This window comes from Sarcophilus harrisii, chromosome 3 (assembly GCF_902635505.1).
Source record: "Sarcophilus harrisii chromosome 3, mSarHar1.11, whole genome shotgun sequence".
NCBI lineage: Eukaryota > Metazoa > Chordata > Mammalia > Dasyuromorphia > Dasyuridae > Sarcophilus > Sarcophilus harrisii.
Genome location: NC_045428.1, coordinates 436761839 through 436788913, shown reverse-complemented (window position 1 = coordinate 436788913; position 27075 = coordinate 436761839). Strand labels below are relative to the sequence as shown.

Sequence of the window (27075 nt, the reverse complement as noted above, 5' to 3'; positions counted from 1 at the left end):
ATTTATTATTTTTATTATGTATTGCACAATTATATAACTATCACACATTATAATTCTTATATAATAAATTAATAATAATCTATTAGTATTATGATTATTAATTATATATTCATCTGCCAATACAAAGTATATGGTTAGCCAGACTCAAATTGTTGGGGGTCTTTAAATTGAAGTTAATAAAACCATTTCTTCTTCACTGTTTAATTCTACTGGCTAAACTTAAAAAAAACATTCCCAATCATGTAATAGGGACAAGTATTCTATTTTCCTTTTTTAACGGGGTAAGGATATTGAAAGGTTCATTTTCTGTTTTTCTTAAAGATTAAATAGCAGATGTCAAAGCTATACAAAGTTGAATGATAATAGAACAACTTGAGTCTTAGAGCACTTAAAGTAGCTACTAAAACTAACCATGATATCAACTGAAAAAATATTAATTTTTTCTGTTTCCAAAACTTTTGTCTCCATGGGAAGAAATTACAAAAGTGATAATGATTGTGTGTTTGTACACACAATTTTGTTTTTCTGAAAACTTCAAAACAATTTTTTAAACAATAGAATTAGATTTTTTTTTATCACATTTTTCTTTCAGCTGGGGCAGAGTGTGAAGAAAGTTCTTGTTATGCCAAGATTGAGAAATCACCCCGTGCATTAAGATAGCATGAAGTTCTGATTCAGTGCTAACTAATCTCTTGTACAGATAAGATTATTTGCAACTTTAAGACAGCAAACTTAGATTGTAAACTATCTGAGATTAAACTAGGTAATTGATCTTCATTCCTATCCAGCCAGTAGAGCAGAAATATTCAAGTAGCTGTCCAGCACAGGAATTCAGACTTGAAATATATATTGGTATGTTTAATATCAGAAGGATTTTCATTTTATTATATATCTTTTTACTATGCTGGAATCACTACTTTACAGCAGAAAATCAGTTTGAAAACTGGACTTAGAAGATACTTATTCCAGCCTTTCTCTGAACTTATAAAAATGGAAATTGTTTACTTGTTTTAACAAAACTATTATAAAAAGTTCCAGTTTCATTATATCTAGAATATGATACTTCCAGTCCTAAACACATTGAAAGGATTTCAGCAACTATTGTCTAGAATTCAGACTTGTGAATTTAGAAGTCACTAACTTCTTTAAGTATTTCAAACAAGCAATTAACACTTAACCACAAAAAAAAAATGTAAACAATTCCACTGGAGCCTTATTATTTTTAAATGACTTGATATAAACCACATATTTTAGATTATATTCAACAATGGAACCAATGAAAGCATTCATAGTACATATAATAGATGACTGTCTCAACACCACAGAGAACTTTGTATGGAAAAAGCTAAAACTTTTGCATAACGTATATTTATTGGGTCATTATCTTAATTCATTTTCCTTTAACTTACAAAAGTAATTTAAAGGAAATTTCTGTATAGTTTGAATATTTACCAGGAAAATTAAGACAACACAGAAATTCTTACTGTCAATATTTATAAGGGGACTACATCTTCAGTGGGCCTCTCTATGCTGCATTTTACTTGCCCCTGGCTTCTCTAAAGGGTCATAGTTTAACAGGGCATATACATTTATCATTTTGCCTGTCACCAAGTGACCTTAAAGAGTCTACCCTTACAATGACCTATATCCATGCGCAGCTTCTTTTCATGTGACAACCTCAATTAATAAGTTTGGTCAATGAGAAATCTCCTGCCAACAAGGTGTTGCTACCTTCCCCTAAAAATATCCTTCGCCCATCCAATGCCCAGACCAATCTTTACTGGAGAGATTAAAAAGAATTAACATTCTTCACAGAGCTGTTTAATAACATGACATTCCAATTTGTCATATAATATTCCAAGTTATCCGAATTACCTGAAAGTCAAAGAATTGGTTGATAAGAGATGCAACATACAATTTATAAAGTGTTGGGTATAGAAATCTGGTAGATCCTTCAGCTAGTTATTTATAGGGAGATAAGGGGAAAAATTGTCATTAGTCCTATAAATATGCTTAAAAGAAATTTTGTCTCTAGAAGGGCTATTTCTTTAATTTCTCTATTTATTAGGAAAAATTAGTAATATTGGCCACTATATTAACATTGTATTAATTGCTGAATTGAAGGGCCATTTCCCACTGAGTGAGAATCTGACTGATCAATGCCAATCGTATTACACTATTATTCAAATAGATACATGAATCATTTTCAGATTATGCTTTATGAATGTCTATTGAACTCTGTTATAAGAAAAACTGAAAACTAGCTGTCTAATAGAACAGAAGCAACATTTCAGTAAATAATGACCCCTGGATAGTAACAAGGTTGCACATACAGCATTTGGAAACTATATAAATAACTTACTTAAAGTGTATTTTTTTAAAATGAACATTAATTTTTCTAGTGTATAGGCTTGATGCTTTAGTAATTAGCACAGTAAAAAAAATCTTCATGACTGTTTTTAAATTCTAAATACAAGAGTAGTGATTATATAAATATTACATATATTATATATTATCAGGCAATATATAATATATGCAATATACATTACAACTATTGCCATTTTTGTATTCTGAAAAGTTTTATCTTTACTTTTCAGATTTTAGTTTTCACCTAATTCTTCAGCTAAAAGGTTGGTTTTTTAAAATAAGTCATCTCATAATGCCAAGATGAGGTTTTGCTTTGTTTTTAGACAAGAATTTGTATTAGAAATATTTAACTAGGCATCTGAGAACAATAAAATTCTTGTTTTTCATCTGTTTTTTCCTCTATATTTATTAGTTTAATCTATAAAGAAGAGATCTTTCTGTAGTACTTGAACCTGTCCTTTGGAGATGTCTTTAATCTAGATACTAATGGTGGTAAATTAAGAAAGACCTTACTATCTTTGCCACAAATGAGATATTCAAAGCCTCTGACCTTTGGGCTTTAGGTTGCCAACCCTCAGCAATAAAGCTATCCATCACAGGGAATCCTTTCCTGAATGCTGTGTTTGCATACATTTTAAGGCTCATTAAACACTACTAGACCATTGTGTTTTCTATTGTCAAATTAATTTTGTTTTGAACTTAACAGGCTAAAATGAATTGATTTTCCTTGCATATACTTTGGAGAGTAATATGCCTGCTGACCAAACAGGTCTCCTCTATACTGGATTCCTATGATTTTAATATGTTCTCTAGGCTCCCTTGAGTTGTACATATTTTAATTGAGGCGCCTTTCTAAGATTTTACAAGCATTCTTCTACTCATATCCATTAGAGGAATTATGTTCACATCATAAATGTTATTTTCTAGAGTGCTGATATGCTGAATTATTGCAGTCTGTACAATTTATCATATAATGATAGATCTTTCCTGAAAAAAATGTCTAAGATCATTTGAAAGCGTTGATAGTCTGGAAGTATGAATACTCCCAAATAATTAACCTATGCAGGGCCCTTAGCCTGAACTTTTTACATTTCTTAATCAATTTCAATTATTCTGTTTAGGAAAAAAAATTTCAGAAATTATAAAACACAGTAGTGATTAATTAGAAATGGATTAAGATCTGATCCCAAGTATAGCCATTTAAGCAGACATAACTTCCTTTTTTATATTATCGCTTTTTATTTACAAGATATATGCATGGGTAAATTTTCAGCATTGACTCTTGCAAAACCTTCTGTTCCAACTTTTCCCCTCCTCTAGATGGCAGGTAGACCCATACATGTTAAATATGTTAAAGTATATGTTAAATACAATATACAGACATAACTTCCTAGACTCTTTCCTCTTACTTACCTTTGTGGCCACTTTTCCTTATGCTCAATCAGCTCTTGCTTCTGCTTTCTACTATGTTCTTTAGTGGTCCACAATCCCTTTTTTTTTCACTTTTCATTTTGTCTTTACTTTATCTCTTTAGAACTCTGAATTTTCTTCTACACCTTCATTGAACTACTTATGGCTTTAAATTCTTTATTCTTCTCTTCCATACCTTTTTCAGTATAGTTTTACCTTTATGTTAGTTTTTTCTTTATACTTGTCTAATAACTCCTGCCTTTTTGACATCTCTTTCATCTCTAGTTTTTAAAATAAGAAAAAAACTTCATTAGTTTCTTTTCCTACTCAAACTTTTTTGGTTTACAAGCTCCTTATAAAAAGTAAAGCACCATAGGCATCCATATTCACATTCAGTTGCTTTTGGGAGGTAAAACCCAAAGCAAACAAAAAACCCAACCCTTCTAAACCTCCTGGATACCTGATCCTAGTTATTTTGTGCTTTTGTGTATGAAAATTAGAGGTAGAGATGAGCAATTTAAACTTCTGATGAAGAGTTAAATAAAAAAAATTAGAAAAAAGGTACAAAACTTTGATATGTTATCCTTTAGGGAGACTGTTCCCATCTCTTCTCTATTCACTTTCTCCCTGCCTTTACATGATACCATCCTCTTCAATCATCACTTTTTAGCCAAGAAGAGAATGGCTGGTTGTGAACCACAGCCAGACTTTAGCATCTTGTGAAGACTCTCACCTTGAAAACACTCAATCTCTTTGATATAATGCTTTAAGATTCATGAAACACTTTCCTCATCACTATCCTTTGAGGCAAGTCAGCTATTATCACCATTTTATGAGACTGAAAAAGTTGTGATTTGCCATAGCTGTTAATAAATGTCAGAATCAAAATTAGCCATCAATAATTCCCATCAGATTGACCTTTTTTTTAATTTAATCACAATAGATAAGATCCTGCACAAAAGCTCCCTTTGCCAATGTCGAGTCATAACGTTCTATAACTAGAGTTTCAGTTGCCTGTGACACTGTAATGTTACAAAAACAAAGACAGGTTTTGAACCCAGGTCCTCCTGACAAGACCAGCTCTCTAGGACTATGCCAGGGTGCATCTCATCAGATTGACTCATCACTATTTTGTACATTTTAATGCACTAATTTTAAAATAAAGATTTTCATTAGAATTCAGGGTAGGAGAAAAGATTTAACGGCTAAAGAATCAGAGCAGTGCAGCAAAGCAAAAGGAGGGGTAAATTTAGATTTAGACTCAAAAGGGTCAGAGTTCATATCTCAATTCTATGACTGTGCTCCTGGGTAAATCAACTTCTCTGAGCCTCAGGCTGTACATCTATAAAATGTGGGGGTTGTACTACAAGCTCCTTTCCAGTTCAAAACACTATGACTCACAGACTAATATCTTAGAATCAAATTAATGGTTCAGCAGAACAGGGACAGGATTACTCAAGGTATAAAAGTGCCCAGTGGGAAACCTCAAGGAGAAAAAAGAACACATCCTGGGATTTATTACTGCCACCCAGGTTCCTCCTGGGGATCCCACCCTTTTTGATAAGTATTGATTCTTACACAATTATTCTAGAATCATGATGGGCTGTAGTATACCCCCAGGGATCCCTGAAACTTCAGAACATTTCTAAACTCCTAAGGTTCAGCACATTCTACAGTATTTAAACAATCAATGAGGTATAAGTAGCCAGTGGATTTGCCAAGCAACACAGAAATGAAAGTTAAGGAAACACACTAAGCTTTCATCTAAACTAAATGCAAATTAGTCAGGTATCAATTGTTGGCCAATTTATGCTAACCAGAGTAAATTTCATATCAGAAAACAAATATGACTAGAGCAGCTGATTGCCATACCAGTTAGCTATACATGGCAAACTAAAAAGTGTTAAATAATAAAGTGAAAAATTTAGGTTGAATATACTACATTTTTAATCAATGTGAAATCACATAGGGAGGTACAATATTCTAAAATAATTTAATCAAAGGTATATCTTAAGAGAAACCTCTCTTACTAATGTTAAACTTAAGCTATTAAGTTACATTGTTAACTAAGTTATGGATTGATTCAGTCACACCTGTAGATCATTTAACATTGAAGAGGAAATGCATATTTAAAAAAAAACTGAAAACAAACAAAAAACACAAAAAAGCCTTTTCATCGTGAGTCCTGGAAATTTACCCCTAGAATAACTTGTAAATAAATATAGATTAATTGAACTTCAGTCTTAATATCCCTTCTAAGTATTGCCATTTAAATTAAGCATATCGTGAAATTTTCACAGATTTTTTAAAAAAATACCCCTATATGTCAGACATTTTGCAGAAGATCTTTTTCATTTGAGGTTTTAGGGATAAATGAGACAATCAGGTACTTAAAACAAAGTAATTTTCACATTCATTCAAATTGCGACTTGGTTCATGACTTAAAACTAAGATCAAGGCTGATGCAAATATTAAATGCCTAAATATTTTTTTCCAAATTTCTAATTAAATTAAAATTCCCAATGGATAATTTATTAAACTGTAGAAGTTTCCAAAGAATTACAAAGGACAAAAATTCTAATCTAGCATCAGCTTTTAGTTGTCAAAAAAAGTTATCCACATATCCCAAGTAGAAAATAATAAAATTCATTATAGATGATCATACTTGTTTGTTTGTAATCTTCTCAAATATTTTCCTCTCTTTCCAAGTGTTCATACATAGTTACAATTATTCCAACGTCAATTTAAAAAAGGAAAACTGCAATTCCAAATAATCTCTCCAATGCCAATGGGCTATCTAACAATACAACCAGAAAAATTCTATTCTCTTCATGTTTCCTAGATGCAGAAGATGAAATTACTTTACAGGTGGCATACTATATATCTTCCATGGATTCTAATAAATGTGACTATATTTTAAACTTGAAAAATATCTCATTGTAAATGGCAGAAAACACAAGTGGATGTTAGGTACCAATTTAGCCTTCTCTAGTTAACATATAGGTTCTCTAACATGGAATAAAAGAAAATTTTGAAGTAAGCTCAGACCATGGGAAAATTAGTGCTAACCAGATTTATTTTTGATGATGATCATGATGATAATGATGATAGCTGCTGTCACTGATCACAAAATCAAATGGAAGCTTATTACTGTTCTGTACTAAAAAATAACATCTTCTTAGTGCTTAGTACACTTACCTCTTTCAGTCTGGGAAAATTAAAGCTTTCATTCAGAATTAAAAATTCTCATTTGGTCTAAAACAGGGATTCTTAATCTTTTTTTGTATAGTGGATAAATTTAACACTCAGGTAAAGCTTATGGATCCCATCTCAAAATAATATTTTTAGTGTATAAAATATATAGGATTATAAGGGAAGCCAATTATATTCAAAAAGTTATTAACACATGTATATGTATATATACATTATATATATGTACATATATACATACACGTATTCAAATATACACACTTACATATATGTGTAGATTTATTTAGTTATCTATCCAAAGTTAATAGAGTTTAGAATTCTTAGCGAAGAGCAGACCATTGTTCCTTCATTCCCTGCTTTTCTCTCCTCATGCACTCCACTATCTCTTCCCCATTCAAGATTTCCTTGAAACACATTTCCTCCCTTTCTCTTCCTTGGAGGTATATTTTAGTAGTCTGCTGATTCACGCAGTTACCACCTGCACTCAGGGTCAGAAAAGTCTCAAAATCCTTTTTCAGCTGTCCCTGCCCCATTAAGGAGCAGCTGCACAGAACTATGGATCCTTTGGGGCTCCTAAGATCTGAAAGCTCCTTAAAGAAGAGGAAACAGGATTCTGAAAAGGAACCTGGTGGAAGGAAGCCTGAGTTATTTCAAAGCCCATGAGGGATGAATCCTCTGTTTAGGAGAATTACTATTAGATTTTTGTCTCACATTGTCTTTGTCACCCTATTTAGCCAGCCTGAATTATTTCCAAATGAGAGACGGCCATAGGCTATGTAAATATTAAAAATGTAAATCTGGAGGGTACCTTTAATATTACTTAGTCTAATACTTATCTTTTTTTGGTTATTAATAAGATCTACATTTCCCAATATATTCCTCCTGCCTAATCCTGTCAGTGAAACTATCCTTTATATGGTCTCCTTGTGCCAATCAGATATTGCAAACCAAAATATTCAAATAAATCTCTGATCACTTCATTTCAAGAATTCCTTTCAAAATGCATATTTCAACTTATCCACGCCTGCTCCTCTTGTACAATGCACTCCCAAAAGTTTTCTACAGAATGTCTCTCCATAGTGCCTCATGAGCTTTTCTCCCAATATCTTGAGGGTCCCAGTGCTTGTTATAGCTCTTTATTCCTCACTCTAACTACATGAAAGTCTGTCTTCTCTGTCTGACACATAATTCTTTGATAACATGCAAAATTCCTTTTCTTTAGAAATTCCTCTTTGGCTTTACGTTGTAGCCTATTGACATCTACTACATGCCTTCCCATCATCCTCTGTATGACGCTTATCTGGAAATCTTCAGAGGCAGTGTTATTCATGATCTTGCTGCCTCACAGCCAAATCAGTAAAATGTTTGAATTGAAAAAATGAGCATTTGCAGTTGTGGAAACCTTGGGGTGAGTAATGAAAAATAAAAGAGGAAAAAAAGTTCAAGAAAACTAATAAACACATCAATGAATCTGACCATGCAATGTTCCACTTATTGTTCCTCTGCAAAGGAAAGAGGGAAGCGCATAATCATATTTCTCCACTGAGATCAAGTTTGGCCATTAAAATTTTACTGCATTTAGTTTTGATTATTTTTTTTTGTCTCTATCATTTTACAGTTGAGGCTAAGGGTTTTGTTCATCTTTTGTTTGTTTGTTTCTAGCAAACACAAGTGGAGTAAGAAGCAGAGCTTGAAATTAGAATTCAGGTCTATCAACTCCATATCTATTGCTCTTTCAGCTAAGCCATGCTATATCTCTGACTTAGTAGATCTTTACTAATCTCCAGTTTTTAGAAATTTGTGATGATCATTATTCTACCTGATAAACTAATTTACCAGAGATGGGGTAGCACTTACTATGTGCAATAGTGTACTTTTTCAATTCAACCTTAGGAAATAATAGAAACCAATTATGGTTTTCCCCATTATTTCCTGGTAGCAAAGCTTTGGGAAATAGAATTGTTTTATGCACTATCACTGTCTACTCTTACAGTCAGTTTGCACACGCTGCCCAAGGCTTTTGCTACTGAGTCGTTTTTCAATTATGTCTGACTCTTCATGACTCCATTTGGGATTTTCTTGACAATGATTTGCTATTTCCTTCTCTAGAACATTTTACAGATGAGGAAACTGAGGCAAACAGGGTTAAATGACTTGTTCAGAATCACACAGCGAGTAAGTATCTAAGGCTAGATTTGAACTCAAGAAGATGAATCTTCTTAACTCCAGGTCTAGCATTCTTATCCATTGTTCCATCTAGCTGCCTACATGGATATGTATCCTAAGGCAGAGGTATCCTAATATTGAGATTATTATTTTTTTTATTATAGCTTTTTATTTACAAGATATATACATGGATAATTTTTCAGCATTGATAATTACAAAACCTTTGTTCCAATTTTTCCCCTCCTTCCCCCCACTCCTTTCCCCAGATGGCAGGTTGACCAATACATGTAAAATATATTAAAGTATAAGTTAAATATAATATATGTATACATGTCCATACAGTTATCTTGCTGTACAAAAAGAATCGGACTTTGAAATAGTGTACAATTAACCTGTGAAGGAAATAAAAAATGCAGGTGGACAAAAATAGAGGGATTGGGAATTCTATGTTGTGGTTCATATTCATCTCCCAGAGTTCTTTCGCTGGTATAGCTGGTTCAATTCATTACTGCTCTATTGGAACTGATTTGGTTCTGAGATTATTATTTTTAAGAAACTCTTTCACTGTACCTGCTATCTTACATACTGATTTCTTGTAGAAATGCCAGTTATTTTCCTGACTCAATTTCATTTGGATAATAAATGTCTGGTTGTATGCTGGAATCTGGAAGTTATTGGTCTTTAAAAAAAAAGTTGTTAATAAGATAAATTTAAACAAGAGCTGTCATTGTTCTAAGGGCAACTTATAGTTTCTCTGGGCATCAATTTTCAGCTATTAAGTGAGGTGTTTGGACATCTCAGATTCTTTCCTTCCAGGTTTTAGGATTCTAAGCTTATGTTTTCTTTTCATGAACAGAAGATGACAACCTATCTCTAAACCTTTGGTTGACAAAAAAAAAAATCCTTCATTGAAACTACCTATTCTAAAGTTATCATGAACAATGAAGGCATCAAAAACTACTGTTAATTGAGGGCTTACCTTATTTTTGGCCTTGGAAGCTAGAGACAGTAATTTCTTCTGTGATAATCATAGCATTACCTTATGACAACTTTATGACCACTATTCAAAGGGATCATATTTTTAGAGTTGGAAGGGACCCTAACCCATCTAATCCAAACAAGCCTCTTCTGTCCTCTCTCATTTTACACACCAGGAAATTGAGGCACAGAGAGATTAAAATAGAAAATCTGGGATTTGAACCCAGGTCTCCTATTTCCAAAGCCTGAGTTCTTTCTACTATGAATGTCCTAAAAATGTTTTACCCTTAAAAATAGTCATCCCTGATCATGTTTTTCCATGTGTTAAGTAACTGCAAGTGAGGAATTCTTACTTCTTCAAAAAGACATTTTTCCCAGAAGAAAAACGCCCAAGAGGCGTGAGGGAACTTCAGCATCCACTGTGGCAACAGAGGAGTTGACTGAGAAGAAATGGCATTTGATTTGTCAGATTTCCTAAACCCAGTGGGAAAGCCCCAGGCAGTCTTGTTGTATCCCCTCTTCCTGCTTCCAGTTGTGATGCAGGAAATCTAACCCACTATCTCTAGCAGACTCAATGGAACCATTTCCTTAATGAAACCCCACTGCAGTCCCACAAACTGAGCCAGAGTCCTTCCTTTCAAGTCCTTCCTCAATTACCCCTATCCCTCTTATTTCCTTTCACTCTCTTAGCCTGGCATAAAATCCAGTAATTTAATCATCAGCAGCTTGCATTTTCCAAGCCACCCAAGAGTGTGTGGAATGAACAATTGTTCTGGAAAGCAGCAGACATGATATTCAGAATGTCAAAAAATATCCAATAGTCATGAACATTTTTTCTAAGTTGAAATAAAAAATCTGATAGAATCTTGGTTATTTTTTCTTAGTGACACATACACTGAAAAACCGAAATTATAATTAGTATTCAAATAATATTGGTGTTTTCCATTAATATTATTGAATTACATTTTGAATTCCATAACTAAGTCATTTCCTATCCATCTCTATCTTTATCCCATATACAGACACAACTAATGTAAAAAGAAAATAAGCATATTAAGAGGAAAAACTTACTTTGCCACATACTATTTAAACTTTAGGATTAAATTTTACTATTTTCAAATATAAAATGTCCAAACCAAAGTAAACAATAAAAATGGATAAAAAATTTGGTATTTAGGCGACAGTGGTTTAGAATGCTTTTCCTTTATGACATTGATTTAAGCCTTTTCTTAGTCCATTTAAAAAGCATTTTTCCAACATGGCATTTTCATCACTCATAATGGTGTCCCCAAAATAAATGAAGTCATGTCTTGACAGTTTCCTTAATACTGTAAGGTAGAACAAAGCACTCTCTTTTAAAAAATAAGATAAGCCATACAATGAAGGTTAAACTTGGCTTTAGAGGCTCAGTCCCCCTGAACCCCACCCAAAGAAACTCTAATTAGAAAGTTATTTTGAGATTGTATATGTGAACTTTCATGTGAACTTTTCTTATTCCATTCCCTCCTCTTCCCCAAAGTTGAAGCATATACATTTTCAGTGACTGGTGACAGTTAAAGATACCAAGCAATATCATCACGTGACACAGAATTCTACTAGTTCAAGAAAAGCAAAATAAAATAATTACTAATAGCAGGGGAAAATCCGTGACAAATACCAACAGCTCAACTCTTGAAAAATACATCCTTACCAAGAGCAAATTTATTGCTCACAGAGATATAATCTATTAGTTTAAAAAAAAAACTAGTTTAATTAATTAGTTTATTGAAGCAGTCTCAACTGCTCAATCCTTAACTAAGATATCTTTTAAAAAATCAAATACAATGGTCAAAACAATTCTTTGCCTGTAGTTTACATATGGGCATGTGCCTAAGTATTCCAGATCTCTGAGATATGTATGTGTGTACACTCATGCACGTGGACATGTGTGAAAAGGACAGACACAGAAACAGAGACAGATATACACATACACATAAAGTCTATACTTAAAAACATGCTGCTTTTCTATTAGAGGAGAAACTTGATTGCTATTATTTAATGTTAGAATTTGTAACAATAAAATGTTTCAGTCACTTTTGCATGGCAATTATTTGGATCTGCACAAAAAGTGAAGCGTAGAGTAAGATCTGCTCACATTTTATATGGCAGTATGGGAGTATGGGGAGTATATGGGAGTAAGTATGATTTAGATTAATGATACATATCATAGACACATGTCTCTGGAATATAGATCTCAAATGTACAACTAATAAGAAGAAGGCACTTAAATACATTTCCCAGGGCTTTCCGTTTGAGGGATGAAGTAATGACATTGTAAAATGCATTGATTAAAGCACACCTTTATGAAACACCTGTAAAGAATGTAGATTACAAGATACTGAGTTGCTACAATCTGTTGTGTGCAGTTTTTGGAGTTCAGTTCAAATTTTAGGGATCTCCTTTTTTGTTGCCGTATAAGTATATGAGGAAAAGCAAAGGACAATTAACATACAAAACAGAGCAAAAATTACTGACTCCTACCTTAAAATTTAGTCAAGCAAAAATTAGTCCAACACTAATATTTAGTTCTCTTTCAACTTGGAAAACATAGTTCCTTTACTTGAATGTTCATTATAGTTGCCCACACTGGATTTCACCTAGTTTTTCAATGCTAGTATTTGACAATAAGTATCAATTAAATGCCCTATAGCTATAAATCTATAAACATCTTGAGGATCTTTCTTCTTAAAAGTGATAAAAGGTTAACTTTAAAATAAAAATATTTATATTTTTTGTTTCCAGGTATAGTAACCAAAAGGTTAGGAAATGAACCTTTAGCTAATGAAAAGAAAAAAGAAAATTTCTCATTTTTTTAAAAAGAAAAAAGCCACATCATTGAAAAAGATTTGTGAACAGGGGAGCAATATATTAGGATTTTAGAGGTTTTCTATTCTTAGAGGTATTCTTATAGTCTCTCACTATGACAATCTTTTTTCCCCCCAAATTCTTCTCAATGAATGTTTCTTTTTAAAGACAAGAAAGGGATGCAATATTTCTGACCACCTAAAGTAAAACTAGTGAAATTTAACGGGAGATGCTGCCCAACATCTACACAAATCATAAAGATCAATTCCTAAGTGATTAATTAATAAGTGCAAATAGAATTTGATGCCTATGTAGCAGACAACTTTTTAAAAAAATGTTGCTAGGAGTAGAAAACAAAACATTCAATTTATTACAGTTATTTTGAGATTTCCCCCAATCTTTATGACACTTTTAGACCTTACAAACCATTCTTGACTGAATTTAATAGTTTAACCAGTCTAATTGGAGTTATTCCTTGTTACTCAGAACTGACAGTCTAATTGGTCTTCCCACTGAGAAAATTCAATTGTTATTGCCTTCTAGCTGGGTCTAAGATTAATGAACATTTTCCCATGCCACATTGCTATACTGACATCTCTCCCTATGAAGCTTCATATTGATTTTTACCATTTCTTCCTGCGAAGCAAAGGAGTCTTTAAGATCGTTACCTTTCACAAAACAAAACAAAACGAAACAAAAAACAATGAATCCCTTCACCCTTTAGATGTTGGAAAGGGAGAAGTAAAGCACAAATGCTCCAAACTAGTCAATCCTTTCTTGAGTATCTTGGTCTTTTCAATTATTGCATTAATTTTCCTTTACATTCTTGATCCCAAGGTGTCCAATCACCTGACTTCTTTAATTTCCTAGCAGTAATGGTTTTGGAGACACATTTCATCTCAAAGAGGAATTTGTCCATCTAATTTCTAAGAAGGTATCTATCCCTTTATTGATTTCTATTCATTCCCTTGGCCACTAAAATCTTACTTCTAATCCTTTTGCCAAACAGACGCTATGAGAGGTGACCCTGAAATTCTTGAAAGCTATGCCAGCAGAATATAAGTAGTAGACTATGAATTCATCCAAGCTAGAGAAGATTGAGTTTGGAAGGTCCTTCAAGGACCAGCTTACTTCAGTTAGGATAATGTCAGCAGCAGCAGATTGGCTACCAAGTGAAAATTTTATTTTTCCCTGATGAAACCTTGCTAAAGTATTGCCGAATGCATTAGTAGGGGGAGTACCCACACCGGTGAAACTGATAATCTCTGAAATATTAAAGCAAGGTCATATATAACCCAGTTTAGTGAAAATCTCAGAGTCTGGGACTGTCGCGCTAAAGGTTAATCAATTTTGCAAGGGACTTTTCGTTTTTAACTACAATGAGAATTGAGTCGCCTTCGTAAACAGCAGTTGGGAAAGAACTGGCCGGTCCGCCTGAGCCAAGATAACAGATTGGGGTCTCCAAACGCTGGGGTCTGTTTCCAGACATCCCCACTCAGCCGCTGTTCAATGATGACACAACTAACAGTTTCGGTAAAAGTTCCTGAGGTTTGTCAGAGTCTGTTAACAGACACCACAGGGACCTTTTGCCTTCTCTGAGCCAATTCTAAGAATGGGATCTTGGGGTTGTTTGGATACTCTGGAACACTACTTGGGTCTCCTCCTGTAATATGAGTCCGGCAAACTGTTGAAGTTAGTTCCTATCTTTCTTTCCTCTTCTAGTCCAGATCCATACATTGTACAAACTTCCAACACAATCTAATCTAGCACAGAGAAATTTTCTAGATTAGTTCTACTGAGTCCAGATATAGCCCGAAACCTAGTACTATGTGCAACCCCAAGTCTAAACCCGGAGTGAGCTCGCTCTCCCTGATTTGGACATCTTGCCGGTGCGCTCCCCTTAAGGCTGAGAAAAGCCAAGTGGAGAACAGAGAGAGGAGGAGCAGGGACTCTTGTGATTTGAAGCGGTGTAAGACTGGCCACTGAATTTCACTACTCAGCTCTAGAGCTGGATCCAACCCGGAGCCAACCAAATCTTGATTCATGATTTGCACCAACTCCCAGCTCAATAGACAACTGGGAGCGAAGATCAAGGCGCAAATTCAGTAGTTTTGAGATGAAAGCGTCCCCTGAGTCACTGCCCAATCTGTCTGCCGTTCGGTTCTCTCGCGGCCTCTCAGATTTCCACACCTGCCGTCCCTGTACGTCTCATCAACCCCACCTTCCAGTCTTTTCTTGGAAGCGGTTTGGAACTCCAATAGTCTTCCTCATTTCAGTTCCTTTCCCCTGGGGCTCTATGTACCCTCCCTTCTCCATCCTCCGGGCCCTCTGTCACTATGGCCCTTGGCACGCCAGACGGCGGCCGGTTGAAAACTCTTACCTGTGAGAAGCAGACAGCCCAGTAGGACGGAAAGCGCGGCCCCGGTGACCACCCAGCTGAACATGGTAAGGGACGCGGCGAGGTGGGTAGATGACTATCGCTTCTTTTCCCAGAGGCGCCAAAAAATGCCTGAGAGGGGCCCCTTGCGCTCTGGTTCAACTCCACCAGTGCCTTCGGTTCCTGGTCCCCAAGGTTTCTCTGTCGCGCTATGCAGCGCGGCTGCTCGGGCCCGGAAAAAGCGTAACCATGCAATTTTTAATCCTCAAACCCGCGCCTGCCTCCAGTCTGCTACTGAGTGCCGGGGAGCCCACTGCTGCAGTCCCCAGGACGCCGTGCTGCTCTCCTCAGCTACTGCCGCCGCGGCAGTCTTTGCTGCTGCTGCTGCTGCTGCTGCTGCCTCCGCCGCCGCCAAGGAGGAAAAGAGGGAGTGTCCGACGGGTGCGCTCCTTTTAGCCTCCTGCGGACATCAATTCCGAGCGGAGCAGCGGGCGGGGGCGATTTATAACCTTTCCTCCATTCGATCTCCCTCCTCCCTTGGGCACCTCCTTCCCGTGACGTCAAGGGGTCCCCCACCCCCCCCTTTTATCCGCCTCCAGGACACCCCCACCCACCCACCTCTTTCTTCCTCTTGGGACCTGCAGCGAAGCACCCACTTTCCGGCTTTTCTGCTGCTCGCTGAGGTCTTGGAGAGGAAAGCAGATTTGAGGACAGGAGAAAAGGGGAGAGCAAGGAGGGTTGAGTAGTTAGTGGCTGCGGTCCCAACAGTCAGCCAGCCCAAGGAGCCAGGTCTTTCCTTCCCCCGCCCTCCGTACCCATCTCAACCCGTCTGGTCCAGTCCGGTCGCACCCCGAGCAGGAGATTTCATACAGCCTCCCTCTATCTCCAACTTACTAGGAACAGTGCTGACAAGTTGCAAAGAGGAGATGGCAAAGATGAAGCCCGATTCACACTTGGTTTCTTCGAACCCCCCTTCCTCCTTTATACTTTTCTTGCCCTTTCCTGTGTTCGGAAAATCCAAACTGCCTTATTCCCAGCCTTCAGGTCCCAGCAATGAGTGTTAAACTCCTTCCACCTTTTCTCTCAAATCTACCCTCATAAGGCTTGGGTATCTTTGGCACATTTTAATTGAATAATTGGCCTTCTTCCCACTCTCACCCTCTACTCCCCATTCTTTCCTACTCCATCCAAATTAAAGTTTTTCTGAAGTATCATTTCCTATTGCACGGTGACATGCTCTGTAGGCATGAAACCAGGATCGAGAACTGGCTGCCAATACTTTGACTGGGATTGGACAAACTTTTAGGAAAAGACAAACATGTTAATTGCAAGCAGTTGGGGCACTTTCTATGGGAACAGGCACGGGCCAAGAAGACAGTGACAGCGACTGGGTCTCCTCAAGACCAAAAATGTGTACTGAACCCAGCACTACTACTTTCAAAAAAGCTAAAATGCCACAATCATTGTAAATAGTAAATAGTAAAAAGTAAGAACCAAGTAGCTCTATCTTTATCAAATGTCTTGATTAAGGACAGATTCTCCTAGGTCCTTCCTTGCAGGATGAGTTCCTTTGTTATTCTTATAATTCAATTCTGTTGGAATTCATGGGTCAAACTAAGTTTAAGACACTAGGTCATTTGCAATGACACCAGTTCCAAAATATTCCCAAATTATGCATCTGTGATTCCCAAAGCAGCAAGCATTTTGAACACTTGTTTCCCCAAACCTTATGGAAATACTCTTCAGCTAAAAAAAAAAAAAAAAAAAAAAAAAAAAAAAAAAAAAAAAAAAAAAAGCTTATTAAACTTTTCTAGTTAAGGAGGACTATGATAAATGGGAATATAATGGTTCTAATAAAGCAGCAAATCTCTGCCCCCTGAACACAGCTGGATTGCTCCCAGAAGACCAGTACAAAGTCACAGTGACAGTCAGTGATATAAAGTCACCGAGAAAGATGTCAGAGGAACAGGACTTAGAAATTATCATTACATGAAATTGAAATCTGCTTTGCAAAAAACTACTTACCTACGTAGGATTCACCATTTTCTTGTGGGACAGAGAAAGGAGAGGAGGGGAAGTTAGGAATTGCCATACTTTTGGATGATTTTTTGCTTCTTTCCACTCTTAAGAATTTTCTTTTCGTTTTTCCTTCTACTTTTTTCTCCTTAAAATCTGTCTCCTGGTCACTATCCTTTACATATATTTTGTATATACATGTGTCTATGTCTCATAACTTATCAATAATTTATTAGCCAGTTGTAATACATTTTCCTATTGAACCAACAGAGAAAAAAAACGCTCTAATCCACTGCCAAAAATGAATCTTCTTGTAGGTTATTTGGAAAGCCAGCACAAGTGTTTGCCAGTTGGATTAACTATCAGATTTGATAAATTGATCTAAGACATCAGTAGAAATACTCCCTTTTGGTAACCCTTACATAGGGGTCAAAATGTACAAAGGAACAGTTTGAAAGCTTTGCTGAGACTCGGATTTCCATGCATTCTATTGCAGTATATATCTATATAAATTTCACAATTATGTATATATTTGAAAAGGTGATAAGTTTAGAAGAGGCCTTAGAAATGACCAATTCCAACTTCACTATTTTTAGCAGCTGAAGAAAGTGCTACACAAAGAAATTTGATGACTTAGCCAAAAAAATCCAGGCATTAAGGAGCAGGACCTTCAATTCCACAACCATTTCCCCCCACTACACCAAATGTAGATTTCTAATCACAAACAGCACAATTGATCTATCTCAAGGTACTTAAGTAACTGGCAATAATCTCAGGTGAATTTAAAATAATAATAACTACAGAAAAAATTTTGTTGGTGATTTCATTGCAAATTATATATAAGATATCAAAGCATACTAGCACTTCTCTCATACATGGATGATCATTGGCTAAAATTTGAGATATACCTTAACAATTTTGTAATTTAACTCCTCATTTTACAAATGAGGAAACCAAAAACCAGAGAGAACAGCTGATTTGCCTGAAGGTATACAGATAGTTTGGGGAAGTTGGGTGGTGCAGTGGATAAAGTAGTAGGCCCAGAATCAGGAGGATTTGAGTTCAAATTTAGCCTCCAAAGCTATGTGACCCTGCACAAGTCACTTTATCCTGTTTGCCTCGGTTTCTCATCTGTAAAATGAACTGAAGAAAGAAGTTGCAAACCATTCCAGTACCTTTGCCAAGAAAACCCCAAATGAAGTCATGTAGAATTAATTGAGCACAACCTGACATAGGCATTTAGTGGGAGAGCAAGGATTGGAACCCAGGTCCTCTGTTATCAAATCCAACGAGTTTTTTCATTTGTTTATGCTGTCTTCATGATGAACTTGAATGAGAAAAAAGTAATAGTTCTTACTAATCATCTAAACTAAACGAGATAGGTTTTTCACATATAGTATCAATAGGAAAAATAAAATTCAATATTCTTTGATGTATGTAAAAATAACTGAAATCTATTTCTGCCAATATATAACTAAATAGCTTGTTTTCTGCTTGTAGTTAGCAAACCCTATGTTTTTCTTATAAAGTATAAAAAATTCTCTCTTGAGGATTCCTTCTAATTTCCATTTGGAAATTCATGATTGTTAACACTAATAGCATAAATGTCCAGTCTTGGCTTAGTGACAAAATTGCCAGATTAGATTAAGGGGCTGATTGAAGTAAATTCAGAATCAAATATCGTTATTATTGAATCATTCAATTCAACATTCATTAAGCACCTGCTATGTGTACTCCCAAAGTTAACCATTTGTTAAACTAAAGGGAAACCAAGGAAAGCAATAAGGAAGAAAAGGTTGAAAATTAGAAAAAGAGTAGGGATGTCCCACAGGACATAGGAGGGATTGAAATCTTGCACAAATAGAGAGGTATGGAAAGCCACCATTATTCTTTGAGGCAAGAGGGAAAGAGGAAAGGATGGAAGAAGACAGTTATTTTGAGAAGAAGAGGAGAGATGAGGGAACTCTTGGATAGTGATCTCAGTCTTCTCAAATAATCTAGGAGGTTATCTGCTGATACAAAAGCGCCTGCAGATAGAGTTTGAAGGGCTGAAGAAAGAAGAACAGCTCTGAGTGACTTTGGAACAGCCACTGGGGAAGGAAATGAGTGATAGGTGGTCAAGAAGAGATGAATAAAAGGATTTCCGTGAGTGCCCAGTTGAAGTTAGATAATGTAAATATGCAGTAATCAGGTCAAGATTCTTGCTTTAGTTCATATTTATATTTAATCTCACAAACAATAGCTAACTGCAGCAGCAAATGCTTTAGATAGTTTTCCTCTCAAACTAATACAACACACTGTGGGAGAATGTAATTAGTAGTAATTAACAGTATTAGCAAACATTTTGCCTAGCCTTTAAGAGTTCAGATTGCTTCTAAAAAAAAAAGTACAAATTTCAGTCTGAATCAAATATAGATCATCGTGTGAAAGTCATTAAATAAATAGCAACCAAAAAACAGTTTTCCAAGGGTTCTTAACCCTTTTTGGGTCATTAACCCCTTTGGCAATCTGATGAAACATATAAATCCCTTTGCAGGATAATACTTTTAAATATGCAAAATAAAATACATGGGATTATAGAGGAATTCAATTATATTGAAATTCAATTATCAAAATAAAGCAAAGTAGGAAGAGACTGAATTGAGTTATAGCTGGAAAATTATGTAGTGTTTTTGATAACCCCAACCTACTAATTTCTTTAAAAACAAAAAAAATTTCTCCTTCACAATGGTATTTTCCTGGCAGTGTTATAATTTATGTAATGCCATAATTTAGAAAGAATCTAAGTTACAAATAAGTCAAAAGAGGGAGCAATGAAAAGACATGTGATGGACAAAAACATACTGAAGACTGGAAAAGATTTTTTAAAAAAATTCTATCTTTTAAGCTAAGGATGAATGGGCAAGTCATTAATTTAAATATCTGCCAATATCCTAAACTATAATTATTTGCATCATTGATTGACTCAAAGCTATAAGGCATGATGCCCCAAATCTGTAAGACATGATGTAACTTATAAGATTTTAAAGTCAGTAGAGACCTTTGAAATTATTTAATCATAGAATTATAATATTATATGATTTTAGCAGTAGAAGGAATCTTTTAGATAATTTGGTCATAATATCCTGGGATTTTAGAACCTAAAGGGTTCTAATCTGGCATCTTGATTTTACAGATAAAGAAATGGAGGCCCTAGAAAAGTAAAATGAATTGCCCAAAGCAAGTGACAGAACTAGGATAATTACCTAGATTTTATTCCATGATAAGAATGACAGAAAGTGCCTGGCATATAGTAAGTGCTTAATAAATGTTTATTGACTGATTATATAATCTAGCTATATTTCAATGATTTATTTTATTATATCTCATATAATATTCTTATCAATTAGAGAAAACCAATTGGCTTTTAAGGTCCTTTACAATTTGGACATAGTTTACCTTTATTAACCTTCCATTTCATTATTCACTATCATAACCAATATTTCAGCCAGTCTGGTCTACTTACTAGTCCCAAAATATATGTAGTTCATTCCTATTTTCACATAAATCTTTTCTCATATAATATTCTCCCCTCACCTAGATCTCCTCCCCCATTTAGAATCACAAAGCTAGAGTGGATTTAAGTGATCTTGGAATGTTCTCCAGTCCTTTAATTTTATAAAGGAAGAAGAGAGGTGAATTAACTTGCCCACAGTCATACAGCTAGGTAGTGGACTTTAGCCTGGGAACATGGTTTCCTGACTTCTAGCACCAGTACTCACTCCTTCCACTACACCATTCTGCTGCTCATGATTGATGAATTTCACTAGCTTTGACATTTGAAAGCCTCATTAGTGACAGTCTGAGTGTTGTGGCCAGCTTTGTTCTTCACATTTTAAAGAGATATGGAATAATTGGAGAGAGTCCAGAGAAGAAGGACTAAAATGATTAAAGAGGTGAAAAATGGATTCTCTGGGGGGAGAAAAAAGTTAGATAATTAGCTTAAAGAAAACAAGCTGGATTCTGTCAGGAAAAGTTTTGGATATGAAACAGAAAGTACACATAATCTTATGCTTATGTGAAATTGTAATGCATTCCCATATGGAAAAGTATTTTTTCTGGTCAACAACCTTAACAAAGACTTAAGAATGTAGAAAAGATTCAGTGAAGATAAAATAAGCAAGGGATTGAAGCAACTTCCAAATAATGAAAAACAATAAAAAAGATAAGTACACTCCGTCTAGACAAAAAACAAACAAAAAACCCAACAACTATAACTAAAGTCTATATAATCCTCAAGGGTATGGATTTCTTGAACAGGCTTTCTCTCTCTCGTTCTCTCTCTCTCACTCTCTCTCTCTCTCTCTCTCTCTCTCGCTCTCTCTCGCTCTCTCTCAGACGTTGGGACATAGAAGTGAAAAGATTGTATATGTAAGAGGTTTGGCTTTGCTTTGATTTTTTAAATCACCAGAATTTAGGGTCACTTCTAGAGGATTGTAGGGTCTCTATTGGCTCACAATGTTTCTGTCTGCTTTATGTAGGGTGAAACAATGTTAGAATATGTTTAAAGCTTTGTTAGAAATGAAATGTTCAAATGAACATCAAAAGTAAAATTGAAGAAAAGATGCTCCCAAATAGCAGTCTAAAGATAGTATATGGGGGAATCCATTACAAAACTTTGAGGAAAAACAAACCTTGATATTTCTGTAATCTTGCTGGCACAGGCTTTAATACTACATGTTTTTGTAGTTATGGTTGTGTAGTTGTTTTTAAGTCATATCTGTGTCTTCATGGTCTCATATGAGCTTTCTTGGCAAAGATACTGAAGTGATTTCTTTCTTCAGCTCATTTCACAGATGTTGAAACTGAGGCAAGCAAAGCTATGGGATTTGCCCAGGGTTACCTAAATAGTAAGTACATACAAACCCATATAAGCACATATACAAAGAGGCCCAGGTCTTCTTCAGCACTCACTTTCTCCCCTTCCTTCCTGCTACCTCCTGGTAGCACTATCCATTGCCCTAAATTGAGAGGTGTGTGTGTGGTATGTGTGTATGTGGTTGTATGTGTGTGTGTGTGTGTGTGTGTGTGTGTGTGTGTGTATGTGTATGCTTCTCCAGAAGTCAACAATTCTTAAATTCTTGATTGGAGGGACACTCATCCCACTAACTTATACCCTGAGGACATTGCCCATGACCAAAAGAAAAGTAGTTATATTCTATATAAAATTCCTAAGGCTATAGAAATTCCTCTCACAGTTGGCAAATTAAGCATGTAAATATATACACACATATATGCACATGTGTATAGCTATATTGCCTGGCACATAGTAGGTTCTTTATAAATAATTATTTGATAAATAAGTTCAAAAAGAATTTAAGTAAATTTGTGGGTGATTAATCCATAATAGATTAGTGAAAAAATTAGGAATACTCTTGGTATATCTTTAATCACCTGAGTTCAACAGCATAAAATATCTATTTCTAGATACATGCTAATCCCTGTAACAGTTTATTCTTAAAGGGGATTTCTTCTTAGCATACTTCCAAATATTTTCCTTGTTATTGCTTAGTCATGTCAAACTCTTCATACTCCCATTTGAGTTGGGTTTTCTTAGCAAATAGTTTGCCATTTCCTTCTCTAGCTTACTTTACAGATGAGGAAACTGAGGCAAACAGGGTTAAATTAATTACACAGCTAATAAGTTTATGAGGCTAGATTTAAACTCTGGAAGATGAGTCTTCCTGCCTTTAGGTCTAGTAGTCTATCTACACTTAGCTGCTCTGAAAACTATACATTGATAATGATCACTATTCTTGGGATCTTTTCAACAAATTATGAACCCACCAAACTATAGAGACTAGTAATACTATTGGGAAGAGAATAATAGTAGAGATACCTAGTCATTCACAGAAAACCAAATCCAAGAAAGAGAGCAGTAGATTGATCTATACACATGCACAGATTTTGGCTGACATGCAAAGTAATTAGACAAGAATTAGTGCAGAATTAACCTCAAAAGTATCACTGAGTATAAGTAAAAGACTCTGACTAGTAAGGGGAAAAGTAAAGGAGAACAGTATTATACTTTAAGGAAATATACTTGTGTCCAGAAATAGAGGAACCAAAGAGGAGAAGTATGGGAGAAAGCATTTGTGTAAAGTCAATTGGGGCTAAAAAATGTGTGATATTGTTATCAAAGTCTATTATATTGCAATGAAATAAGAGAAAATGATGAAAAAGAAACAGATCACAAATCTGAGACTGAAGTATGATGGGGAACTTCAATTACCTAGACTTCTGCTGCAGCTGTCACTTTGCCAAAAGCAGAGCAGGTAATATAACCCTGGCTGGACTTCAAGAGGTGGGGGAAATGACAAGGGGAAATTCTATTCTGCACCTAATTCCACCAAACAAGAAGTAATTGGTTGCTGAAGTGGAAATGGTAAGAGTATTGGGGAAATGATTATTCCACTTTAGAATTTGTGATAGAAAAAGAAAATTTTATCTGGGTACTACCTGTCATGCAATCTAGAGTTGGAGAAAGCAGATTTTTAAAGAGCTCAGGGAAAGGCTAAATTAGGATGCTATGGATTAAAATATTACAGAAAAAAAATCAGTCTTAAGAGGTTGAAGAATGAGATTTTGATGACAAAGTATTCTTACATGAAGAAAAAAAGGATTCTAATGTGGATGCATAAGGAACTAATTCATCAACCAACTTAGATTTTTAAAAAACAAAGTGGTAACATGGATGAATCATTGGTTTTGGAATTAGGAAGACTCCATCCTCATGAATTGACATCCAGCTTCAGTCACTTAATAGCTGTATGTCCTTGAGCAATTCACTTAACCCTGTTTACTCCAATTTCCTCATCTGTGAAAAGAAGAGGAAAAGGAAATGGCAAAATGGCAAATCATTCCAGTATCTTTGCTGAGAAAACCACAAATAGAATCACAAATAATGGATCGCAATTGAAACAACTCAACAACAGCTGAAGATGGAATGATTGCAATTAATGGAGCATGAACGCAAAATCCTGTCTTGGTGTTATAACAGTATCAAAAAGTGCAAATGCTCAGAATGATCTATAGTCAGTAAATAATGCTGAAGAGAACATAAAAGAACTTTAAAAGTTATGAGGCAAAAGAGGGAGACTTTAAGAAGAGTCATTGCTAGCTGTGTGCTAGCATCACAAGTTGTGTGACTCTGGGCAAGTCATTTGTTCCTGTTGCCTCAGTTTCCTCATCTGTAAAATGAGCTGGAAAAGGAAGTGCAAACTACTTCAGTGTCTCTGCCAAGAAAATCCCAAATGGGGTCACCAAGAATTAGACATGACTGAAATGACTGAACAATAAAGAATGTCTGGCAGGAAGTGATTGTGCCACTGTTCTCGCTTCTGCTGTGATTCCTTCTACTCCATTATGTTCAATTCAGTTTAGTTCAACAAACCTGCATTAAACTCCTACTGTGTCCTAGCATTGTTCTAGCCACAAGGGATATAAAAACAAATATGGAAAATAGTGCTTGTGACTTACACCTTACTATAATATAAAAGTAGAGAGATAAATTAATTCAAAATAATTTGAGGTCAGAACTTTGCAATTCTGAGGAGGAAAGAAAAATTTTAATCTGTGATTAATGCCCTTGTGGATCATTTTGGATTTCTGGGGTCAACTTTTAAAAAAATTAAAGAGGATTCCTTTGTATACAAGTAACAACAAAGATTTCTTTTCTAACATAGATCTAAAGATTATGGGTAAAGGCAGGAATGTGTTGGGTTTTCTATTGTATTTTGCATAATTTTATTATTATGAAAAGTGCCATTTGGGGCAATTATGTACTCCAAGAACTCAGGAAAGCAATTCAAATGTGGTAAAGTAGGGAAGGTGCATGCATAAATTACAAATTATTAACAATAACACAGATTAAAAACAAATAATAAGTGGTTGTAGTAATAGACTATAAATATAACAATGGAAATGAATTCAAAATGATTTCTTTGCTGATCTAAAAATTCAGCTTGTAGTTTTTCCCTTTTATTCATTTGCGGGTTTGTCTATCCCCCGCCTTTTTTTTTTTTTTTTTTTTTTTTGGAATTGAGACAATCTAATCCTAATCTTTTTTAATTTCCCTTAAAGAAAATCTTCAAGAAAATATTACTATAAAGTCAAAAATTGATTACATGTGCTTAATTGTCATTACATTACTTAATGTTTCATAGAGGGTAATTGAGAATCAACTAAACAAGGCACCCATGTGTCCCTTGAAAGAGGTAGAATACATGATTCTCTGGGAAGGCACTTCACCTTGTTCCAAGAAGAGTTAGAAAAAAACCACTATGTTAAAAGTGATGTGGTAGGACTCCCTAATCCAATTAGCATATTGTGAGATCAAAAGCTGAGACCTTCCCCTTGTTAGCACTGAAGAAATAAAGGAAAAGAAGGGATGACTCTTTGTGGGAGAGATATAGAGGCTAAAGTCTGGCTAATTTCCTGCCTGAAGACTCAAGTTATTTTTAAGGAGTACTTCTTGTCTGAGAATCACTGCCACAGTGAGATAATCATGAAGTAACAACAGAGAAAGGATCATTAAGAAACAGAGATTATCAGAACTTAAAAGGAGATTGTATAAAATATCATGTGTGGGCAGACTCATCTTGAGCAGCACAGGTGGACAACGGTAACCCATGGACTCATGGATAGGAGTCCTTCAGGTAAGATCATGGGGCATCTTCTTTGATGGTTCCCAGAATGTGAAAACTCTTGATACCAAATTATTTGTCACTTTTGCAAAGGGCTAATTCTGGCATCTTTTGAATTTAGGATTAGAATTTAGAATTTAAACTTGTTTAAGGATTTTTATTTTCTGTAGTAGTATCTAACAAAATGTTCTTGTAAGTCAATCACAGAGTTTACAAGTGGGGAACTAGTGCCAGTAAAGATGTGAAGAGGAAAGAAGGAAATCTTTCTAAAGAAGTTATCTTTTTTAGAGATAACTGTCCTACAAAGATAGGTTCATAGATTTAGAGCTTGAAAGGCCACTCAATCCAAGTCTTTATTTTACAGATGTGAAAACTGAGGCCCAGAGAGGTTAAGTGACTTGTCAGTAGTGGCACAGATAAAAAGAGTCTGAGGTGAGATTTGAACTTATGTATTTCTGGTCCTAAGTCTAGGACTTTAATCCACTAACCTACATTCCCTCCAAAAGAAACTGAGGGATTTTAGTCTAGAAAGATTTAGGATGGAATGGCTTGCCAGTAACTATATTTCAATAGCCATTTAAAATGCCAGTGACATGTGGGAGTAATGGACACATAAATCATGCAAGATACATATAAAAGGGAGTAACAATTAACATTTGGGGGTCTCAGGAAAAGTCTCATATAGGAGGTAGTAAAAGAACTAGGGTCCAATGAGGCAGAAATGAAGGGGGAAGGAATTCTGGATATGAGTGTACAAAAGCACAGAGATGAGAGAAAGAATGTCATGTGCAGAGAAGAAGTTGAAGGATATATTGTTTGGAACAAAGAATACATGAAGGAGTATGAAATACAACTAGAAGTTTCTCTTTATGTATCAAGTTGAGAAGTTTGTTATTGTAGAAGCAAGATGATATTTGAATAGAGAAGCAACTTGTTACTTTTATGAATATTACTTTAGAAAAAGAAAACTAGAAACAGGGAGATCTCTTAGGAAAATATTGCAATAGTCTGGGCAAGAAACTG

General features: G+C 35.3%; 1 protein-coding gene across 1 annotated transcript in view; it reads right to left on the bottom strand.

Annotated features, from left to right (window-relative positions):
- FLT1 (fms related receptor tyrosine kinase 1) overlaps positions 1 to 15841 on the bottom strand; it is a 172510-nt gene extending 156669 nt beyond the window's left edge. The window contains exon 1 of the mRNA XM_023499591.2: positions 15356 to 15841. Within this exon, the coding sequence (XP_023355359.1) occupies positions 15356 to 15419 (64 nt within the window). The 5' untranslated portion in view covers positions 15420 to 15841. The remainder of the gene's footprint in view (positions 1 to 15355) is intronic.
- Positions 15842 to 27075: the final 11234 nt, after the last annotated feature.